The sequence below is a fragment of the Myotis myotis genome, unplaced genomic scaffold (assembly GCF_014108235.1).
Source record: "Myotis myotis isolate mMyoMyo1 unplaced genomic scaffold, mMyoMyo1.p scaffold_m19_p_16, whole genome shotgun sequence".
Taxonomy (NCBI): domain Eukaryota; kingdom Metazoa; phylum Chordata; class Mammalia; order Chiroptera; family Vespertilionidae; genus Myotis; species Myotis myotis.
This window is the reverse complement of record NW_023416320.1, coordinates 40,635,019-40,656,534: the sequence shown is the minus strand read 5'-3', so window position 1 is coordinate 40,656,534 and position 21,516 is coordinate 40,635,019. Positions and strand designations below refer to the sequence as shown.

Sequence of the window (21,516 nt, the reverse complement as noted above, 5' to 3'; positions counted from 1 at the left end):
GCAGCTGATCGATGTTTCTCTCTCATCAATGTTTCTAACTCTCTATCCCTCTCCCTTCCTCTCTGTAAAAAATCAATAAAATATATTTAAAATATATATATATATTTTTTAAATATAATCCATTGAATAAGTATATTATTTTAATCTTCAGCACATTTCCTTCCTGAGCTTTATAACAAAAAAAAATTCATAGTTGTGACTAATCTCTTATCTGATTGAGAAATCACTATTGATCACCTATTAATTGCTAGGAATTCTATTGACTCTTGGGAATTCAAAAATGTACCCAATGTGGCATTTACTCTCCTGGGGTTCATTCTAATTAGCAATAATAAAAGTATTGCAATAAATTCTATAAATGGAGCACATACAACCAACAGAGACACATGAGGAAGTCCTTAATTTTACCTGAGAAGGTTGTAAAAGTGTCCATGGAAGGGTGAAGGTGATATGTTAACTCAAGTAGGAGCACTAGAAGATAGAAGAAAAGAAAATGCCCACCAAAAGAAATAGACTGTGGAAAGGGGGAAGCTAGAAATTTGTCAGCTGGTCTCTGACATTACAAAATCCTTAACTACCATAACACTTTCTAACTAAAAATCAGATCTAGCCAGCTTTTTTACTTAGTCACTTATTTCCAAACATCTGTAATTCAACTCCATCAACCCATTTAATGCCTTTTTCTCCTAATCCATCAGTCTTCCATGCCTTAATTTCTTTGCAAATAAATTAAACTCTCAGAAATGTTTCATATCTTCAGTGTTTCAATGTAAACATTTTTGATTAGTTTACTGTATTTTAGAAATTTGACTACTGACGGTATTATAATCTACTAGAGGATTCGTGAACTGGTGGGGTCCCTCACACCAGTGCATGATCAGGGCTGGGGAGGGGCCATGGGAGGGCTCCAGGGTGTGTCCGACCTGTCTTGCCCAGTCCTGATAGGCCAGACCCCAGCAACAAGCTAACCTACCAGTGGAAAGTATCTACTCCCTGGTGGTCAGTGTGCATCATAGCGACTGGTCGAACGGTTGAACAGAGGGTCAGACACTTATCATATTAGGCTTTTATTATATAGGATATTTCATAAGTCTGATTTTATAAATTTTATTTTTATTGATATTATAGTCCTTATGGTTGGTTAATTTCATCTTACAATTGCATATGATACATAAATATAAATGAGTTTTACATGTTGTTTCAGGTTGAGATCCCTAGGAATCACACTCCCAAGATTATCATATAGGACATATATTAGGGATTATTAGGGAATGCTCTAAGGACCTACACCCAAAAAAGAGGATGGAGGCAAGCATTGGTAGAGAAAGAAGTTAAGTTGTGATGCAGACTCAACACAAACCGCAGTCAATCCCATCGTGAGCGCTGAAAATGGGATGGCTCTTCCAAGTTGTCCTGAGTTGGGGGAAGACGGCAGAGCTGTCCTCTTCGGATGTAAGCTGCTTCCAGGAAGGGGCCTGGCAATGGATGAGGTGGCTTTCAAATGAAGTAAATTCCCAGAGATGTCTGCTAGCTGGAGTTCTTAGCCAGTTGCACTCCAGCAATGGGTGCAGTAACTCCTTCAATCTGTTGACTACAATGTAAGCCTTGTGCCTCCCACTCAGATGCACATCTTCCTATAAATGTAGGTAGCAGCTTCTCCAAGATTCTGGTGAACTGGTTTTTGGGGACAAAATTAAGAGGAAGGTAAGTGGGACAGATTGATGGTCCACCAAGGAAGCTGGACTTGAGGCCATAGCAAATATTTACCTCTTTCTTCTAGAATCTCACCTAGAGTCTCCTCGCCTTCAGCTGAACCTCTGCAGTCTCAGTGGCTCGCCTGGTGGCATGATCCAGACCTTCACCCACCCCTGGGCTCTGAGCCTTCAGTCATCGAGCTCTTTGCAAGTATTTAAATAACAACTTCTAAGTCAGTAAAATATTGGTTTATTAAGAAATTGGGAGGCTGTCGTGGGAGTTGAGTGTATACATGTAAGGTTTAAAACTAAAAACAATACTGGAAAAATGTGATATAAACATATACTTTCAAACTGTAGAGAAAAAATACGAGCAGCTGCATAGCATAATACTCTCCACGTCCCTCCATACTGAGCAAAATATGCCTTCAGAGAAAGGCAGTATCACATGATCCCACTCATGTGGAATCTAATGAACAAAATAAACTGAAGAACAAAATAGATCCAGAGACATGGAAGCATGGAACAGACTGATGAATCTCAGAGGGAAATTGAGGGAGAGGGGAGAGATTAACCGGGGAACTTATACGCATATATGCATAGCCTATAGGCACAGACAAAAGTGTGGTGAAGGCCTGGGAGGGGTAGTGAGGGGTGGAGGTGGTCAATGGGAAAAAAGTGTGGGGGGGGGTGACATCTGTAATACTTTCAACAATAAAGATAAACTTTTTAAAAATAAAAATAAATAGCCCTAACCGGTTTGTCTCAGTGGATAGAGCATCAGCCTGTGGACTCAAGGGTCCCAAGTTCGATTCCGGTCAAGGGCATGTACCTTGGTTGTGGGCACATCCCCAGTGGGGAGTGTGCAGGAGGCAGCTGATCAATGTTTCTCTCTCATCGATGTTTCTAACTCTCTATCCCTCTCCCTTCCTCTCTGTAAAAAATCAATAAAATATATTTTAAAAAAATAAATAAATAAAAATAAATAGAGCAGCTGCAACATTTGAATGTTGCTACTGAAGGTCAGAAGGTAGGGAAGAAGGGAATGGTGGGGTGGAGGACTGCACTATAAACTTCAAGCATAATTGTGTTTTTAAATGATGTGCTCATATTCCCCTGATAAAAGTAGAACTAAAATAAAAAGTAGTAGACTTTTATAAAAACGACTGGTCCTCATAATACAAGAACATTTACAAAGAAGCTGTAACTATGACTACAGAATAACAGAAGTGAAAACATTGAGTTTAAAAATTTACATGCCAAGTATACCTATACAAGTCTGAAACTAGCCGGGGCCATATATTTCATTACTGTGACAAAACTATAAAGCAAGCAAAACTACATAATTAACACACAAATGTGGGGATGGTCCCTTTAATCAGTGTCTAATTCTATGATGATTTGGAAATGTGCTAATTAATTTTGCTCTGGCATCTAAACACCAGTATTATGGAACTCTATGTAAATTTAACTGAATGCCCATACAAAAGATATTAGCATTATCTCTACAATTATAAAATCATTTTTGAACAATAATGAAGCACCCCATTTCAGTATTTTATCTCAATTTTTATTTCGAAACTTCAGTGAAACAACATGGTATCACAGTTTTGAAATATTTTAATCTCACTATAATTTAACATTTTAAAAAATCTAGTAATTTTTGATTTCAAACAATAAAATTTATAAAAATAATTTTACATTTATAAAATGAATCATTATTTCACAATAAATTATTCCATCTTATTACATGAAAAAAGTATTGTGCTATATAAAAGGAATAACTTTATCAATATTTTGAAAATATCAGTTCCTCTCATCAAGCACTGTTGGCAGTTAAGTATACAAAAATATATTACAAAGTCCCTGACCACAGTTATTAAAACAAAATTGTTGGCAATAATTTGTAAAACATAACTGTTTAGTAAATACATGCAGATAAGTTAAAGGGTTTACTAATATGACTTTGTTTTATATTTTAAAGTTTTTTAATATATTCTAAGAGAACAACACAAAAAAGTAAGCAGAAATCTACAAATAATATCTGTATTTATAAAAATCAAAAACATTCTTATTTATCACATAGAGATACCAAAGTAAATATTTAAGCAGTGTAAGAAAACTTTCTTCTTCTCTTTCTCTCTCTCTAAGATTTCCCAGTGACATGAAGGTACCAGCTCTTGAAAGAATTTATTGATTCTATTTAACCAATGATAGCTTCTAAGGAATCATTTTCTATTTTAAGAGTTCAATTTCACTTTAAGAGCCAATGGGTTAGTTAACATTGTTATTTGTAGGGTAACTGGGGGTTACACCATCATAAGCTTAGAAACTTTCAAAGGTCCTGAAATTATCATGTAAGTCAGTTTCTTTCAGCTTGGGATACTTCTTTGTATCATTGATAATTATTCAAATGTTTGTTGCCTGCTTCAGACAGAGAGAGGAGGCTGGGGAGAGAGAGAGAAAGGTCATGGGTTTACAGACAACCCATCATTCATTGTTTTTCAAGAAGCTCCAGCTTTAGATGATATCAAATAGTTTAGGGCGCCAATGAACTGTGCTTCTCGGTCCAGAGTTAGGCATTCAGTATATCCCTGGGTTGCTGGATTGTTGAAAACCTGATAAATTAGTCATTTTGCTTCTGTTTTCGCGATAACCTATCTGGTGTATCTTTTATTTTCTTTAATTTATTTAAAATATTATTTTAGGGGTAAGACTTTTATTCAAAGTACAAAAGTGGTTTCTTATCAAGCTGCCAAAATTTGGCACTCACTGCTTGCATGTAAATGTGTTATAGGTAACATGACTGATAGTATTCCATCAATAGTCAATTACATATATTTAAAAACCACAGCAAGAAACTCACATTTTTCATCCCACACCAAAGATTTATTCTCATGAAAGTCAACCAGACCCTGGCTTAAATGAAGCTCTCCTACTCTCCAGGTTTATGAATGTTGGTTACATTATTTAATCCCCAGGCTAAAGGTTTCTTTATAACTGAAAGATAATAAAACCTCTTTTTCAGGGTTGTTGTGAGGACTAAATGAGGCAACACGTGTGTCAAAGGTGGATGGTTAATTTGTCTCCCAATATTAGTCTCCCCGAGTTGTAGTTTTGGTTGGCATAAGGCTTTCTTCCTCCTCTCCCAGTCTCCCTGGGGATTGGATGAGGGTATGTGCCAAGTCCTAGTCAATGGATGACGACTTCCGGATATTGTTTAGGATGGAGAAATAAATGCCTCTCTTGGTGGAGCCACTGTTTTAGGGATTTCTTTTTTATAGTTTAACCTGTAACCTATCTGCACAAACTAACACCTTTTATCTTAACATACATCTTCAAAAACAGTCAGATCTGAAAGAATACACAGTCATCCTTGGAATGGCTATTTATATTTTTCTAAACTGAAAATAGGTATATTTAACTGTGGCCCAAAGACACTTCTTAGCCACAGGATGTCCATGAGGAATTGTTCTTCAAAGAACTATGCCCGATTTTACAGTAACTGCTTTATTGTTTTCTAATTTGCAAGTTTAAAATTTATTATTTATTAAAAACTTGGTTCAATGTATATTCATCTGGGATTTGATATAATAATATTCTCAGTCAAAAAAGAACACTTAGTTCTGCATAACATCACACCCTAAAGCAATTATTTACAGATTTAAATTAATATGAAGGCAACAAATAGAAATGGTACATAAGATTCAATGGCTTAAGGCCCGGTGCTACGGGAGCTGGGAAAACCATATGGTATAAATGTATGGAAACTCAGATATACAATGGTTGCAACTGAAGGTTTCAGACAATAGCAAAAACAAACAAAATGAGTATAAAAACAAGAAAATAGGTTACCATCTTACAACAGCACCATGAAGAAGCCTTGGCTAAGAGTTTGCCAAAAGCATATCCTGAGATTTTCAAGACTGGTAATTTTTCACATTGAAGCAGTGCTGTTCAGAAGTAAACATATCCTTACAATGGCTTTTGTTTGGAGAGAGGCTGGTGTGAAATGACTGAAGCTTGGTTTGCGGCAATTTTGTATTGTTCTTGTCCAGAGCCTTGTGGTGGGGAAGGGAGTGGGGTTTCAGGAGTTGCTAAAAAAGAATCAGAGAATTGTATGTGATGGCCACAGTCACCCTGACCCATCATCCCATTAAGCCCTGCATGACACCAATACACACTGTTTTACTTTTCGTGTGTTTTTAAAGATCACACATAAAGTAGTGCTTTATATAACACTAGAGGCCCGATGCACGGAAATTCGTGCAAGAGTAGGCCTTCCTTCCCCGGGCTGCCAGCACTGGCTTCCCTCCAGCACCCGGGAACCGGCTTCCCTCCTCCGGCCGCCAGCAGGCACCCGGGACCCGGGCTGGCTTCCCTCTGGCCCCAGCTTCATCAGGAAGGACATCCGGAAGACGTCCAGTCTAATTAGCATAATGCCCTTTTATTACTATAGATTATCAGCTCACTGACATACCACTGAAGGTGCTCCTCTACCCTACACCTCACCAAATAGATTTCTATTGGACCAGATCATTCTTGAAAACCTTAAAGAATCCTTTTAAGGTGTGGTCTGTCTTTCTTAATAGCATTTGTGAGCATCTGATTCTCCCACACACCCAGCAGAAAAAAGTTAATGAAAAGAACGAACAGAATGCTAGTGTTTTTTTCAAATCTTAGATCTCAAGTGTTATAATTTTGTAATAAAAGTGCACATGAAATAAAATATGTTTGATTTGGCTTCCACTAATTCGACCTCATTAGATGACATTTTAAAATGAAGATACTTTTCAAGTGCTTTGAAATCTATGTTGTAGTTAAAGGCATCTGAAAAATACTGGCTTTGTCACATCAAGATTATTCTATTATAATTGCTCTTGTTTGTCACTGCCCCTGTCAATGCAAAGAGCAAACCTAGTTATTTCACGGTTTAGAATAGTGTTTCCTTCCACTGCAAACTTTTTTCATATTATAAAATAATCTAGGAGCTATTCTGTAATTTTTAAAAACTCAAAAGTACTTTAGTACTCATTATTATTTCATATATTCAACAGTGTAGAAAATATTTGATGATCAGACTGAAGCATTGCAAACTTTATAGATTTTTTTTCTCCAAAACAGTTACTTAAAATTTTGAAAAAAATTCTATACAAATACGAGGACAGACTCTTTTTGCTTGGTTATCTTTACTATAATAACTTTGGTATTATTAACTATGGATTAGCAATTACTTAGGAACAACAGTTTGAGATCGTTTAATTGACAAAAGAATAAACAAACTGCCTTACAAATTTATTTTGGGATTCTTAGGGTGGATCTGAAACTGCAGAGGCCTGCTCTAAAACACCAAGAAAATATGCACAAATTAAGTTTTCCTGTGTTTATGTACATGTTTTGTTTTGGATTAAAACTATTCTAAATGAGCACAAGCAAAGCAAAGCTTTCCTTTAAATGAGTCTTATAAATATTGTCAAAAGAGGGGAAAAAATGAAAAAATGTGATGATGAGATTCTAAAAATATTAGAGGCAACAGCATGCTTTCAAACTATTAGAAAACTGGCAATTAAAAAGTAAAGAATTCAACCGCCAGCAGAATTGTTCAACCTTCTCGCCAGCTGATGCCTATAATGCTTAATGTGTTGTTAATGTTCTAAGTTTATGAATAACTGAACTTGGAGAGACACAACTCCGAGTATTTTGGTGTGATACTGAGCTTGCCTCTCTTGGCTCTTGACCACCTGTGACATGAAAATGGTAACATCTGCTTTGCAAGGATGGTCCCCAAATTATCACTTCCAAGTACACTGGGACCCGCAGGTTAACTGTACTACCCTATCTCCAAAAATGGTACTTTTTCTAACAATTTCATTTCCGCCTCTGTCATATACTCAAAGAACTTCTGTTTTAGACACAATTACATAGGTCTACCAATGCTTGTATACTACAGGGGAGATGTGAGAACACACATTTTTGTGGCCTCTACTTTTCTGGCCACTAGGCAGCAGTCGGGTGGTGCTCACTGAGTTGTTACATTTCCTTGAACACTGAGGTAAAACAGCATTATAACGAGATATGAGCGGCTGCTGCCAATTCAGCGGGTCATACAGGTATGCATGACCATGGCATCACCGTAACTCAAGGCATCTCAGTGAGGTAGCTGGCTTAGTGCTCACAGGCGATGGATCACAGGTAAATCTGGGATAATTACTATCAATTCAGTGGTAACTCTTGATATTTGGTCAAATAGGGATTATTATCTCCAGGATAGCTTATAGAAACAGAATCGTGTTAAATCTGCAATGATATCAGATTAAGTGAGCCACTCACAATCCTTAGTATTTATATAGTTATTTTCGTTTCAAAGTGTTTGCCCAAGCAGCCCTCACTGTGCACAATTCTGATATGCACGAATCTCAGTCAGCACAGCTAATGGCACCAGTCCTGCAGAAAGCATGGCCAAGTGTCATTAGCCTGGTAACTCCCAATTAATTGTGAGTACCGCATAACCAGGAACTTCACTGCTAATGTGTCTCCAGTAATCACCTAAGTAACAGAAGTCCTGTCATCAGTGACCTAGGGCATCACGCCTTTCGTTCTGTCCGTATTTCCGTATTTTGTTCACATTGGCACATATTTTATTCAATTCACACACTGACAACAGAGTGAGCACTGGAGTTCCCTCCGTGTCTCCCAGTGATAAATCCACGTGACATTTTGCAAAAATAGACAACTGAAAGAGAATTGGCTAAAAAAAACTCCACACATACAACAGGACTCAAGTGCAGCAAAGAAACAAAAAGTGATAATCATAGAATCAAAATTCCAATTGCACGTGAGCGGAGTGACAGAAGATAGCTGACCATGGGAATGCGGGCAGGACTGCTGTTTGAGACCCTAAATGTGCTTCTAGGACCTTAGTGAAAGACACTCATCAGCGTTCAGCATAAGTGAGGGGGCTGGTTGTGTTGGAAAGGACAACGATGCCCCAGGGGAAATGAAACTGGCAAAAAAACTTCACATCAAATGGATTCTCAGACATATTTCAGGACATGTAAAATGCAAAGGGTTCAGCACAGGAAACATAGTCAGTAACATTATTATAACTTTGTATGGTGCCAGGTGGGGACTGAAAACATCAGGGGGAACACTTTGTAAAGTATATGATTGTCCAACCACTATGCTGCACACCTGGAACTAATGTAAAATAATATTAAATATAAACTGTAATTTTAAAAAAATAATAAAAGGAGGGGGAAAAAAGAAAATGCAAAGGATAAAATGTTAGAAGCTGATCCAAACTTCAAAAGAGTAACATTCATTAAAGCACAGAAAAATCCTCACTTGCTCTTACAAGTTGCAGCAGGAGGAAGCAAAAATACTGTATAAACTATGCTTCTTAAAATTTTTACAAAGAAGTAAAACTTTAATTTTCAGTGTTTCTAATGTTTTACATTACGGTGCACAAAATAAATATTAGGATTACTATATTTTTCAACTTCCCTATATTTATTTTTTTTAATTTACTTTGTTTTCCAAACTTCCCTATATTTTTCTAACATTTAGTTAAAAGGGTTCTTAATGTTTTAACAGATATTTTTGTTCATTTGTAACTGAGGTATAATTGACTTATAACATGATATGACAGACATTTTTAAAGCTCACAAGTAACCATAATTTTCCAGTGATTATTCGGGTTTCTATGCATGGCCCCAGCCTGCGTAATTATTTCTATAAGCCTGCAGACCAGCAGAGCTGGGACTGCCCCTATATTCTTTTCTGCTCCCAAACCCATGAAGTAGAAAGATTGAGGTACTGTATCTCCATTTTAGGGAGCAAACTCATGCCTAGAGAAGACGTGACTTACTGAATGTCACAGTCTCCCACAGTGGAGCCCTGGAGAGGATAACACCGAAATCCTGCAGTTCTGGGTACTCATAGATTCTTTCCCCCAATTCCTCTTTTTCTCAAGTAATTAAGTTTAGGACAATTTATGGTTGAAAAGAAGCCCACATACTTACAGATCTGGTCTGGATGAACCAGTGTTGACATGGGGCCTAAAAGTATGGTTTGTCCAGTTAATGGGTCCTGAGACAAATGTGGATGCATCGGATGATGGAGATGGCTGCCGTCATTGGAAGCACCTACAGAAGATAAAAAGATGGTGATATTTAATCAGAAATGGCGAGTTTACCTTGGAACAAATCTTTTGATTGACAACTTGAATATTGCTATTTTTGCAAAGTGCTTTTGGGGAGTTCAAAAATAAATTAATAGAACCACTGCTGTATTAAGGACAATGTCAGCTTTCACTGTACACTGGCTAGATGAATGCTGTATCATATTATGTTGTCTATTAATAATGGACCTTGTATGCTGTTTCCTGGAATCATTAGGGTGGCTGCCTGTTGTTAAGGCAATTCCAAGAATCACTTACCTCAAGTTTATAGTATTTGGGGTCGCCCTAATAGCATAAACAACTTTTATTTCAGGAAGACATCATTAGGGACACATTAAGCAGCAGAAAACTAAAAATAAAATAAAGCGATGTTATCAGGAAATTTAATCTAGATCAAAATGCTTTCCTAACTTTCCTAACTATTCCTGGCATTTATTGCAGTAATGAAATCTCATTTTTCCCTTCTCATTGTCTTGTGTCAATTAATTATTTCAGAAGCAAAGTGTTCATATATATAGGGTGTCCAAAAATTCACGCAAGATTTGAATTTTGCGTGAGCATTAACAACAACAACAACAAATAAAAGCCTAATTTTACTTGGTTTATTGAATCAGGTTCTAATATCTGTTGCCCTTTGATTTCAATCCCTTCAATTTGATAAGCATTAGCAAGTACCAATTATGGCCCAGGAGCAGGGACAATGAAGACCAATGAAGACCACGGCTTTGCGTATGTGCCAGCAAAGCCATGGAGGCCATTTACCCGATGTGCTATTCCATACATAACCCTATACTGTATACTTTATGAATCAATAAAAAATTTACAATTTTTAATTATAAACTTGTGCTTTCTATCAAAATTACTTCTTGCGTGAATTTTGGGACTATATATATATATATATATATATATATATATATACACACACACATACACATATATATATACATACACACACACACATACACATATATGTGTATATATATGCATATACACATATTTTGGGTTAGTTTGCAATTCTGATATCTTTGAGTTTTTAAAGGAGTAAAGGCATAGAAAAATACAATGATACTTCAAGGACTATTACAAATAGGAAATATAGTTCCATTCACCACATTTGAAGGACCTGAAATTTGAGGTTATTGGGATCATGAGGAGTTAGATCAGCTGTGGGCAAACTATGGCCCGCGGGCCAAATCTGGCCCATTTGAAATGAATAAAACTAAAAAAAAAAAAGACCGTACCCTATATGTAATGATGTTTACTTTGAATTTAGATTAGTTCACACAAACACTCCATCCATGCTTTTGTTCTGGCCCTCCGGTCCAGTTTAAGAACCCATTGTGGCCCTCGAGTCAAAAAGTTTGCCCACCCCTGAGTTAGATGGTGGAGGCTAGTAAGAATGGGGATTTCATTGTGTTCATGTATTTTGTCCCCACCCAATGAGTACTGCAGGCTTTCTAAATGTAAAAAAAAATTGAGTTCATTCTGTCACAAACAGAAAATAAAAGGGACAAACTTATTCGAAGTACAAGGTGGGATGCGAACAAGTAAAAGAGACTCACCGCCCAGCAGCATCTCCTGGAGCAGGTTGTCGATCTTCACCATCCCGAAGAGCTTCACGAACTGGATCTGCTCGATCATCTGCCAGGTGATGCTCTGCAGCGTGGGCAGCAGCAGGAGCAGCTCCCCAAACCGCCCGCGGGAGTCGTACTGCCGGTCGTTGATATAGTCCTCCAGGCTCAGCTGTACCTGGAACCGCATGTTCTTAATCTTCATGGGGTCACTGAGCCCTTTTGCATCTGGTAAAGGAACAGAGAGGGCAGCCTGAAGATTGGATCTTAACAACGTGCGACGACAAATGTTCCAATATTAAAAAGTAGTCTTATCTTCATTATAATTATTGTTTAACGGGTCTTTGGGAACAAACCTGGATCAAAAAATACAATGGCCTTCAAACAAGCGTACTCATTGTCATCGATCTGGATTTCCTGAAACGGCCGGACCAGCTCGTCTAGGACCCGGTTGGCCACGCGGCTGATCTCGACCTCACAGCTGTTGCGCTGAATAATGTAGTTGTTTCCTGGGGGGAAAAATAATAAAGTCATCCTGCCCCCAAATTATCAGATACTGCTTAAATTTTTACAAAGCAATATTTTAAATGGCCTTCCCTTGCATTAATAATAATAGTACTTCAATTCTCAGTAGTGTTACGTTAGAAAAACTTAAGAACACTTAAAGGATCAATAACATTGATAATATGATCACATGCATTTTAATAGCCTCAGTCACTGTTGATAACACTAAAGTACAGGCTAATAAACAAGCTAATAATTGACAAGAGAGAAGCAAAGTATAATGATTAGCTTTCCGCTATGTCAGTTTTCTACCAGTGTCTTACTCATTAATCAGCTTAATTCAAAGCCCAAAGAATCTTTCTGGCTTAGAGTGGATTAAAAACACCATCCTCTAGTGGGGTTGGTATATGTAGGTATGACTACGATTGAGACACTTTTTAACAAACCTAAGTAGATATGTTTTATTCCAATAGATAATGAGAAAGGTACTGTAGGGTCCTCTAAATGCAACAGAGCATTTAATAGAATTTGACAGTATGGTCTCTACAGTCACATTATGTGGTTTAGAATCCTGGCTCTATCCCTCACTAACCTTGAAACCTCAGCTTAACTTTCTCCACCTGAAAAATGGTACCTATCCCTTAGGGTTATTGTGAGGATTAAATGAGATAGTGCTGATCTACATATCAAAAAGTACGTACAGCAATGCATATGAAATAGTAAGTGCTTGATAAATATTAAATATTATTATATTACATTCAATTTATTCATGTTTGGGGACAAAAATATTTATCACATAAATAGAATAAACAATTTAGTAATCATTTCATACTAGCCAGGAAAAGGTAAAGCTAATAAGCATGAGAGAGATCTTAACTCTTTCTATAGGAAATCTATGTAAGTTAAGTAGGGTGAGAGGTTGGAGATTTCATGAGGACAAAAGCTTTTCCTTTGTGTCATATCTTCTCCACTCACCTTCCCTTCCACCCGCCTCCCTACTTCTGCTTCTTCTGGCACTGTTATTGAATCATCAGAAATTTTCAGACACTGTCACCAAATTATTTTTAACTTGGGATGTTGCACATATCATGGGCAATGATATCATAGGAGATACACATGCTCATTAAAAATGTACCCAATAGCATATATTACAATTACCTATATTATAGTTACTAAGTAGACACAGAAGAATGGGAAACAACACTGAGACTCCCTAAGATGGTTGCACAAATCATTAATTCTTTGTCCTGATGATTTAATTAGACTCAAGAGTCTGTTCATTGAGCAACAGCTTTCTTTACTTTTCATCTTAATACACCCTGAACGCACGCTGAACTTCCCTGAAATCAAGCAGGAAAAACGGGACCCGGTGAGGATATCAAATAGACCCAGTCTGCGAAACGGGAGCGCCATCTGTCAGTGTCTCAGAACGCTCGGGACACACAGAATAGATCCTGTGTAAGAATGAAGCAGGCAGATTTTTTTCTTAAATTAAAAAAAAACAACAACAACTTACCCAAAAGCAAAATATCTTTATATATCATGGATCTCTTTGTAGCTCCGAGCAGTAAATGCTCCCCTGCATGAGCTCTCAGCAGGGCCACCTTAAAGAAAAATTCCAAGTTGAACAATTAATGATAAAATATGATGATTAACAGATGGTATCACATGAGTTCTTTAAGCCTAAGACTTTTTTTTATTTATTTAACAAACTATAATATTCATAGTTGCCATCAGTAAGCCTTCTATTTTTCTACTTGAGAATATCATAAAGTTTAACTTTTCAAAATTTCTAAAACTAATGAGTCAATGTAAGCAAACACACAAACAAACAAAAAGACTCAACAGAACAACTAAGTGTTCTGGAATGAAGTAAAATCAAACCAAGCAGTGTTCAAATTCTGGCTTGGCCACGTACTACCTGTTTGATCTTGGGTAAACCAACCATTTATGGTTAGGACTCATTTGTTTTCATCTACCCAGTAGAAATAGTGAATAAAATTTCAAATTCTAGACATGAGGATTACATGAGAAAATACATGTAAAACACAATCTCTTACACATAATAAACTGAAAAGACAAGAGCGAAGTGAGGGCCTGTGACATGGTGAAATGAGAATGGTGAGTCGGACTGCTAACACACTCAAGACTGAACCCATAATTCCTTGCACTAAGCTCTGAACTGAGTTTCATGCATATACTTCATTGCCTACTGAATATCACCACTAGAGATAACAGGAAGCGTTCCTAATTTAACACTTCAAAGTAATGCTTCTCCAACTTCTTCATCCGTGTCCAACAAGCTTGTTCATGACAAAAACAGGACTCCAGTTTGATTCTTCTCTAATGGCCCAGCAAATCCTATACCACCCAGGCCAAAGCCTTTGCTTTTCTTGCCCTGGCCTTCACAATATACTCCAAGAACCTAAAAGGTATTCTTGCTTCCTTCCTGGTTCCTCCATCCTAAGTTCCTCCATTTTAAGTCCTTCTTGACAGAGCTACCAAGATGAGATTTGTAAAATAATCATCACTTAATATCACTCCTCTGCTGAAAACCCCTCACTGGTTTCTTATTGTCCTTAGAATATCATCCAAACTGCTTGACCAAGGCCGCACAGGTTATAGCTCAATGCTTTGTCCCCATGCACCCTGCAACATCTCTGCCTCCCTCAGAGTCTGCGAAGATACTCTTTCTGTACCCGGAATGCTGTCTTTCTCCTTGATCTTGGTATGACTGGCTTCTTGTCATCCGGGTCTCAGGAAAAATCTTCTCTGATCCCCAATTTAAAGTATCTGTTACCACTTGACCCCCAGTCATTGTCCAACAATTCATCCCATCTCATTTTATAGGATTTATCCCCACCTAGAATCAACTTACTCATAATCTGTATATCTTTTATTGTCTGTCTCTCCCAAATAGAAAGTAAACTTTATGAGAAAAATGATGCAATCTGAATTTTTACTTGCTGAATGCTCACAGTTCCTAAAACTGAACCCTAGTCCTAATACATGCGTTTGGGTGAATTTACTGAGTGAATTGATAGAGAATTCAGTTTTGAAAACTGTTAAGTGGAAGTTATAAAACTTATGACACAGAGCTCCTGAGAGCATTAAGTACAAGAATCTAATGTATAAGGCAACTGAAAGCTAATTCCCCAGTGTCTTATCCACAACAGACATTGGCAAGCCATGGCTATTAATGCTATATTGTTAATATTAAAGTCTGAGCTTGTAAAGAAAAATTGTTTTCTGACAGGTTACTGGAATTCAATTTCCCAACTTTTTTAATCACTATCTTCATATGTAAGTCAGCAACTTTGAAAGAGGAGTGATAGTAAACATATAAAACTGATAAATAACATAACCCTACTTATATGGCTTGGGGTGAGACAAGGAGGTTTTAGCAATTTAGCATTATTCACCGTGAAACAACCTTCCGAGCCAAGCTATCTTTATGATATGTCAATAACCATGACTCATAACAGGAAGGTAGTTACAGAACATTTTGAGAATGATTTCAGATTTCACAAGATTTTTTTTTTTTTTCGTCACCAAGCGTAACGCTCTCCTAGAAATGTAACTAAACTTCCTATGATTACTTTTTTTCTGGTTGTATAAATATTTTGTCCTTTGAATTTTAAACAATTGCACCTTTCCCTTTTATTGTTTTTGTTTTTGTGTGTCCGTGATAAAGAACACTGGTCAGAGAATGTAAGATATACACGAGATAAACTACATATCCTGGTTTATTCAATGTGCAGGAATTGGAAATTTTCAAATTCTTTGCATCTACAAGATATTATATACTGCTTAGATGGAAGAGTTCAAAATGAATCTGAAACTAATAATCTAATCTTCATAGACTAATTAAGAAACTAAAGCTTTTAGCTAATAATTAAAATGTCTTAATGCACGTATGACAAAGCATGGCAATATATGTATTAGGAAAAATCATTATATCTGAATTTTCTCGATTTCTCTGTAGATTTCAGAGCATGATTCTACAGATTTTTTTGCTAGACATATAATTTTTATACAGTAATGCTTGAATAAAATTGTCAATATACAAGGCAAAATTTTATATGTTAATTGTACAATGTGCCCACAAAGACACCAATACACCTGTATGGTTTCCTCTAGGAGTGGCCTGGAATTTCTGAAAAATTTCACAGGTTCCTTCACTAAATACCCAGACACAATAGTGCACCATTTACGTCCCAGGCATTTGCTCTGCAATCCTTTGTCTCACAATGGCAGTTACTTGCTATCTCTCTCAAGTTTTTAAAAAAATGTATGTTTTTAATTGATTTTTTTATTTTTTAGGGAGAGAAAGGGGGAGGGATAGAAAGACAGACACATCAATGCAAGAGAAACATCCATTGGCTACCTCTTGTATGCCTTCTACTGGGGATCAAGCCAGCAACCCGGGCATGCACCCTGACCGGGAATCAAACCAGGGACCTCTTGGTTCATGGCTTGACTTTCCACCACTGAGCCACACCAGCTGGGCTCACTTAAGCTTTTTACACTCCAAGAAGGGATAACTGTCCTGCTCAACTTTATCAAGTCAATAAATATGCAAGACCTAAAATAGGAGTTAAACAGCTGTGCCTCTGATAGAACAAGGAGGTGAATGGATAAGAAAACCAATTTTTTTCTCATGAGATAACTTCACCTTTGTCAAATAGGGTAAATCCATTATAAACATAATTAAAAGAACACAAAAAACTGGGCAAAGTTAAAAAAACGAGTGTGTGGTGTTTTTTTAAGCATTCAGAATTTCTTTAACTTCTACCTGATCATCCAGTGGTAACTCGCAGAAGGCAGGGATATATTTTGCCCATTCAACCAAGACCAAGAGCTGCTGTTTCATAGATTCACAGACATCACCAATGTTTGCAATTTTCTTCACATTTATGTCTGTGCTCACACCAGGGCTTGAGGCTGACATCTAGCATGAACAAGAACATTATGTTAACTTCTCATTGAAAACAAGACATAACCAATACTCCTCTTTTCTCTATGAATGCCATTGAAGTGGCGCTATCATTGTCACAGTATCTTGAAATATGCTAAATATTTTTAAATTGAGAACTGAAATACCTTTCAGTACAAGTTTAATTGAAAACATTCCCTGCATAGCACATACTGTGGGAGCACTATCTTATTTTAATAAACACAATTGTAGAAAAAGTTACCCAACTTTTGGGGAGTGCCATAATCTAAACTGACTATACAAAGAAATAACAGAGTATTTATATGAAATATGCTATGTGGTTTCCTTTTTCATTAAAAAGTGATATTTCCATTAAGAAAAATCCATCTTTAATTTGTTGAAAATATTTATAGTGGATAAAGTTTAACAAACTGGGAGAAAGGATTTAGATGAGAAAGAAGACGATGTATGTTCTGCACTAAATAGAAACCCATAGAAATCAAATCAAGAAACCAACCTTTGACTTAGCTTAATCTAATAACAATTTTTACAACTCTGTAGGATTTTGAACTCTATAAAAATATAAGTGGCTTCAAAATGCCCTTCTGCTGAAGAAGTGACTTTCTGAAAGTTATGAACTTTTCTGCACTTTCTAAATGTGTGTGTACGTGTCTTTCTGTAGTGCGTGTGCCCTTCCTCACACCTCCCCGTAAGCCATTCTCTAAGCACTTTATAGGCCATCAGGTAATCTGCAAGCCATGCTGATGATCACAGTGAGGTTAACCTCATCGTACTACCCTTGTGTTATCAAAAACGAAAGTAGTTGCACTGACTCATTATAGAGCTGGATTAATAGTTAGCTATTTCATAATTTGCTTTATAATAGAAAAAATATCACTAACATTTCTAATAGAAGCAATGTTAAAATAAACTGTCCGAAAGGGTCTGTTTAGTTGATTCTAAAGCCACTGTTACTTATGTAGATAACTAATGTCCTATGTAAAACTTTAGAACTGATATTCTCACGCTAGAAACTTCAACTTTCTCTTGCGCTTTTCAAAATCTGGCTCTTCCCTTAAAACACCTATTTCCAAAGCAGGTGCCAAGGTGAGTTCTTGAGTCTAGAAACTGTTTGTAAGGAAAGAAGCTCTGATGATCCGTCTCAACCAAATTCCCCAAAAGTTGTGATAACTGATTTTACACATTCAACCAAGAAAACGAGATTCTCCCCCCAGAGCACTGTGCCACACATGAAGTATTTCAAATGAACTTTGTAAACAAATGTATATTTTACAACCCTCCACTGAAATACACTTCATTGTCCCATTCATAAATAGGAACTGGTCCAGAATACATCACAGTGAAGTCAACAGTCCGACCAATATTTTCAAAGTAAAACTCTTGAATTTGCATAAACATGATTTAGGTTAGTAATGAGCACATTTGAAAAAAGTTAGATTATTTCAGCATTACACCTAAACAGCCATTTGATTCTATAAGCAGGGCGGGGTGTTAGTGCATTTGAGTCTATAAGCGGGTGGGATGCTAGTGCGAGGTGGGTACCTGGCGAGACCGCATTTCTGCCTGTGCCAGCGTGTTAATGGAGGGGATGTTGGTGCCATCAAAAGTGCTTCTTCGGGTGCTGATTCGATCACGTTCATTCTGCACAGCTAGGGGAGAAAAATCACAATGTCTATTGGTTGCTTCTCTTCACTACGTGTCACAAAATAAAATATGGAAAGTGAGAAGGGATGTTTCTAAAACACCTGGGAAAGTAGAGAAGTGTGACTGAAGACACTTCTCATTCTGTGTCACCTTTAAAGACAGAGCCAGGCTTGTCACTTGAGCTCAAAAAATATTGCCTGTTGGGATTTCATGATGGCATGCATGTTAGAAAGTGCTGGGTCAGCCAGTTCAGGCATGCTGTATTTCAGTAAGATGGTTTTCCAAACTCTTAAAGTTAATAAAACCGTGAGGTAACTGGAGGAAGAGTACCTATCGCCCATGAGATTGACTAGGTCAAAGAGAAGAGTGTATTCACTATCAGAGATATGAGTCAAGTGGAAACCTCCATTTTATTCTAAGTCATGAGCAAAAGTGGAAAGAAAATTTAGTTTAGTTGTGGTGGTTTTAAGATTGCAATCTTATGATCTCTTAGGAAACAATGTTCTTAGAAAAGTTTACAACATGAATCAAGCCAAAGGCACAGCAGGTAGGACGTCTCTCCTGAGAAGACTGAGGCTGGAAACGCAGCACTTGGGAAGGTGAAAACCCCCCCTATTATATAGAAAAGACTTCTAAGAGAGAGCTAGATCAACCTTTTCTCAGTAGAGGGAGAAAGAAAAATGTGTATCCCCAAATTCCTTATTGAAAACTAAAATTTTCAATAAAATTTCCTAAAACTAAAAAGGATGAATAAGAGGGGTTTGACTTGTGTATTTGTCACATAAAGAGGAACAGAGGTCACATGTTAAAAGTTGGATTTCAAAACTTAGGAGGTTTTGAAATTATCTCTGTTAACCAAAAAGGATGGAAACAAGTCCTGTAGCCCCTAAATTATTTAAGTTAATGCTCTGCCCTGTTGTGCTGGGAGGATAAAACATTGAACTATCATAATTTTTAATGCAGTTATTTTTTTTTTATTTAAAAAACTCACTAATTTCTGCCCAGCCAATGTGACTCAGTGGTTGAGTGTCCACTCATGACCCAAGGGATCACCAGTTCGATTCCTGGTCTGGGCACATGCCCGGGTTGAGGGCTCAATCCCTATGTTTCTCTCTCATTGATGTTTCTATCTCTTTCTTTCTCTCCCTTCCTCTCTCTCTCTAAAATTATATTTATAATAAACAACTTTATATTTTAAAAATTCATGAATTTCTATGCTAAAATCTACTATCTATCCAAAACATACTATTAACTATCAACTCATTAATTTGGAAGAGAAAACACTGAACTTTTTGCCTTTAAGAGTGAGTAGATTTTAAGTTGGAATAAATCAATAATATTTTATTTTAAAATCTTATTTACTGGTACTTATCCTTCTCTTTTTTTCATTTCTTTCTCTCTCTCTCTCTCTTTTTTTTTTTGCAGAAATTGTCATTGACTTTCAGCCTAAACTAATGAAATACATTTATGGAGATAAAAATAAAAATGTAAGTTATGCTTTTATGAATTGAACTTACATTATTAATCTTTAAAAAAAAAATGCTAAAATATATCATGGACATTTGTAACCTTCCTACTGCTAAAGTTTTCAACAGAAAACCATGTTTATATACATTTCCACCTTAAACTGGATATGATGCTATCATCGTAAATAAGGGAAATATAACCACGCTAAAATCCAAAAGTTACTTCCTAATGTATTTAGAAAATACTAATGTATTATTCTGTGAATAGTAGATGATATAATTTCACTATTTTAAAAAATAATTCATATAAAAAAGGGTAAAACTCTTAAAGGAAATAAAGGATGGTGATCTGTAAGTGGAGATGGATGAAAATGATGGGAAAAGTATGTAATCAACCCATAAACTATCTGATATGCCACTAGATATAAACTATTTTTTAAAACAGTTTATTGATTTTTAGAGAGAAGGGAAAGGAGAAGAGAGAAACATTGATGTGGATCGATGCCTCCTACACACCTCCTACCAGGGACCGAGCCTGCAACCTGGGCATGTGCCCTGACCTGGAATAGAACCAATAACCTTTTGGTGCAGAGGACGATGCCCAACCAATTCAGTCACACCGGCCAGGGCAGGCATAAGTCATTTCTAAATAGGAAAGTGCCTCTCCTTTAACTCTGGGAACTTTCATCCGCCTTCTTTTTTGAGACTAGCAACCTGAACAAAACTATTGAAACTTTGGTCTCTTTAAAATATTGAGTGTCAAAAGAATAAACTAGCTATGTTCAAGACAGGTTTGATATATCTTACATTTCTAAAGAATACCGATTTCATTCCATTGATTGCTTAATAGTTTGTGAAATAGTTCTGAAAACTATCTCTGTGTATATGACCGGCACAGGAATGTGGAAAAAACTGATATGCATAAATCTTAATAGTGACTATTCCCTGCCAAACGTTTAAACGTGTTCAATACCTTTCTAAATTAACCTTAGTTAGGATGTAGGATAATATAACCAGATTATTTAATATGTTCAGAATGAAATTGTTCACACTAAAATAGAGTATTTATTCAATGTCTCTGTTCCTCAATAGAAGATAAGCTCCAAGAGGGGGAGAAATATTCTATTATGTTAACTACTGAAACCTCAGCACCCAGAACAGTGTTGGGAAAGTAGCAGTGCTCAATAAATATTTGTTAAATAAATACATGAATGCATGCACAGTCCTTGTTCAGTTAATGTTTATAAAATAAAGGTATTCAATCTTTTTAACAGTAAAAATGTGCTTAAAAATAGTTATAATTTCAACTGATTAATAGATATTGGCCATCTATTTTTTGAACAGGATGTTGGAATGTTACTTAGACAACAGTTTTGTTGACAGGTGTAACAGCAATAAAAAATGGCATCTGGCTTAGTCATCAGAGAGAGACTGGGTGTCAGTTCCTCGGGTAAATCCTTAAACTCAAGGAACCACAGATTCTTCATTAAGAAAAATCAGA

At 36.6% G+C, this 21,516-nt stretch overlaps 1 protein-coding gene across 2 annotated transcripts in view; it reads right to left on the bottom strand.

Moving 5' to 3' along the window:
• Positions 1 to 3,269: 3,269 nt before the first annotated feature.
• The window catches only part of HNF4G (hepatocyte nuclear factor 4 gamma), a 90,964-nt gene continuing 72,717 nt past the window's right edge, over positions 3,270 to 21,516 (bottom strand). For both annotated transcript variants that reach the window (XM_036338701.1, XM_036338700.1), the window contains 7 exons: positions 18,448 to 18,554; positions 16,744 to 16,899; positions 13,465 to 13,552; positions 11,801 to 11,953; positions 11,436 to 11,672; positions 9,716 to 9,838; positions 3,270 to 5,791 (listed from right to left, as the gene is read on the bottom strand). In XM_036338701.1, the coding sequence (XP_036194594.1) occupies positions 5,670 to 5,791; positions 9,716 to 9,838; positions 11,436 to 11,672; positions 11,801 to 11,953; positions 13,465 to 13,552; positions 16,744 to 16,899; positions 18,448 to 18,554 (986 nt within the window). In that variant the 3' untranslated portion in view covers positions 3,270 to 5,669. The remainder of the gene's footprint in view (positions 5,792 to 9,715; positions 9,839 to 11,435; positions 11,673 to 11,800; positions 11,954 to 13,464; positions 13,553 to 16,743; positions 16,900 to 18,447; positions 18,555 to 21,516) is intronic.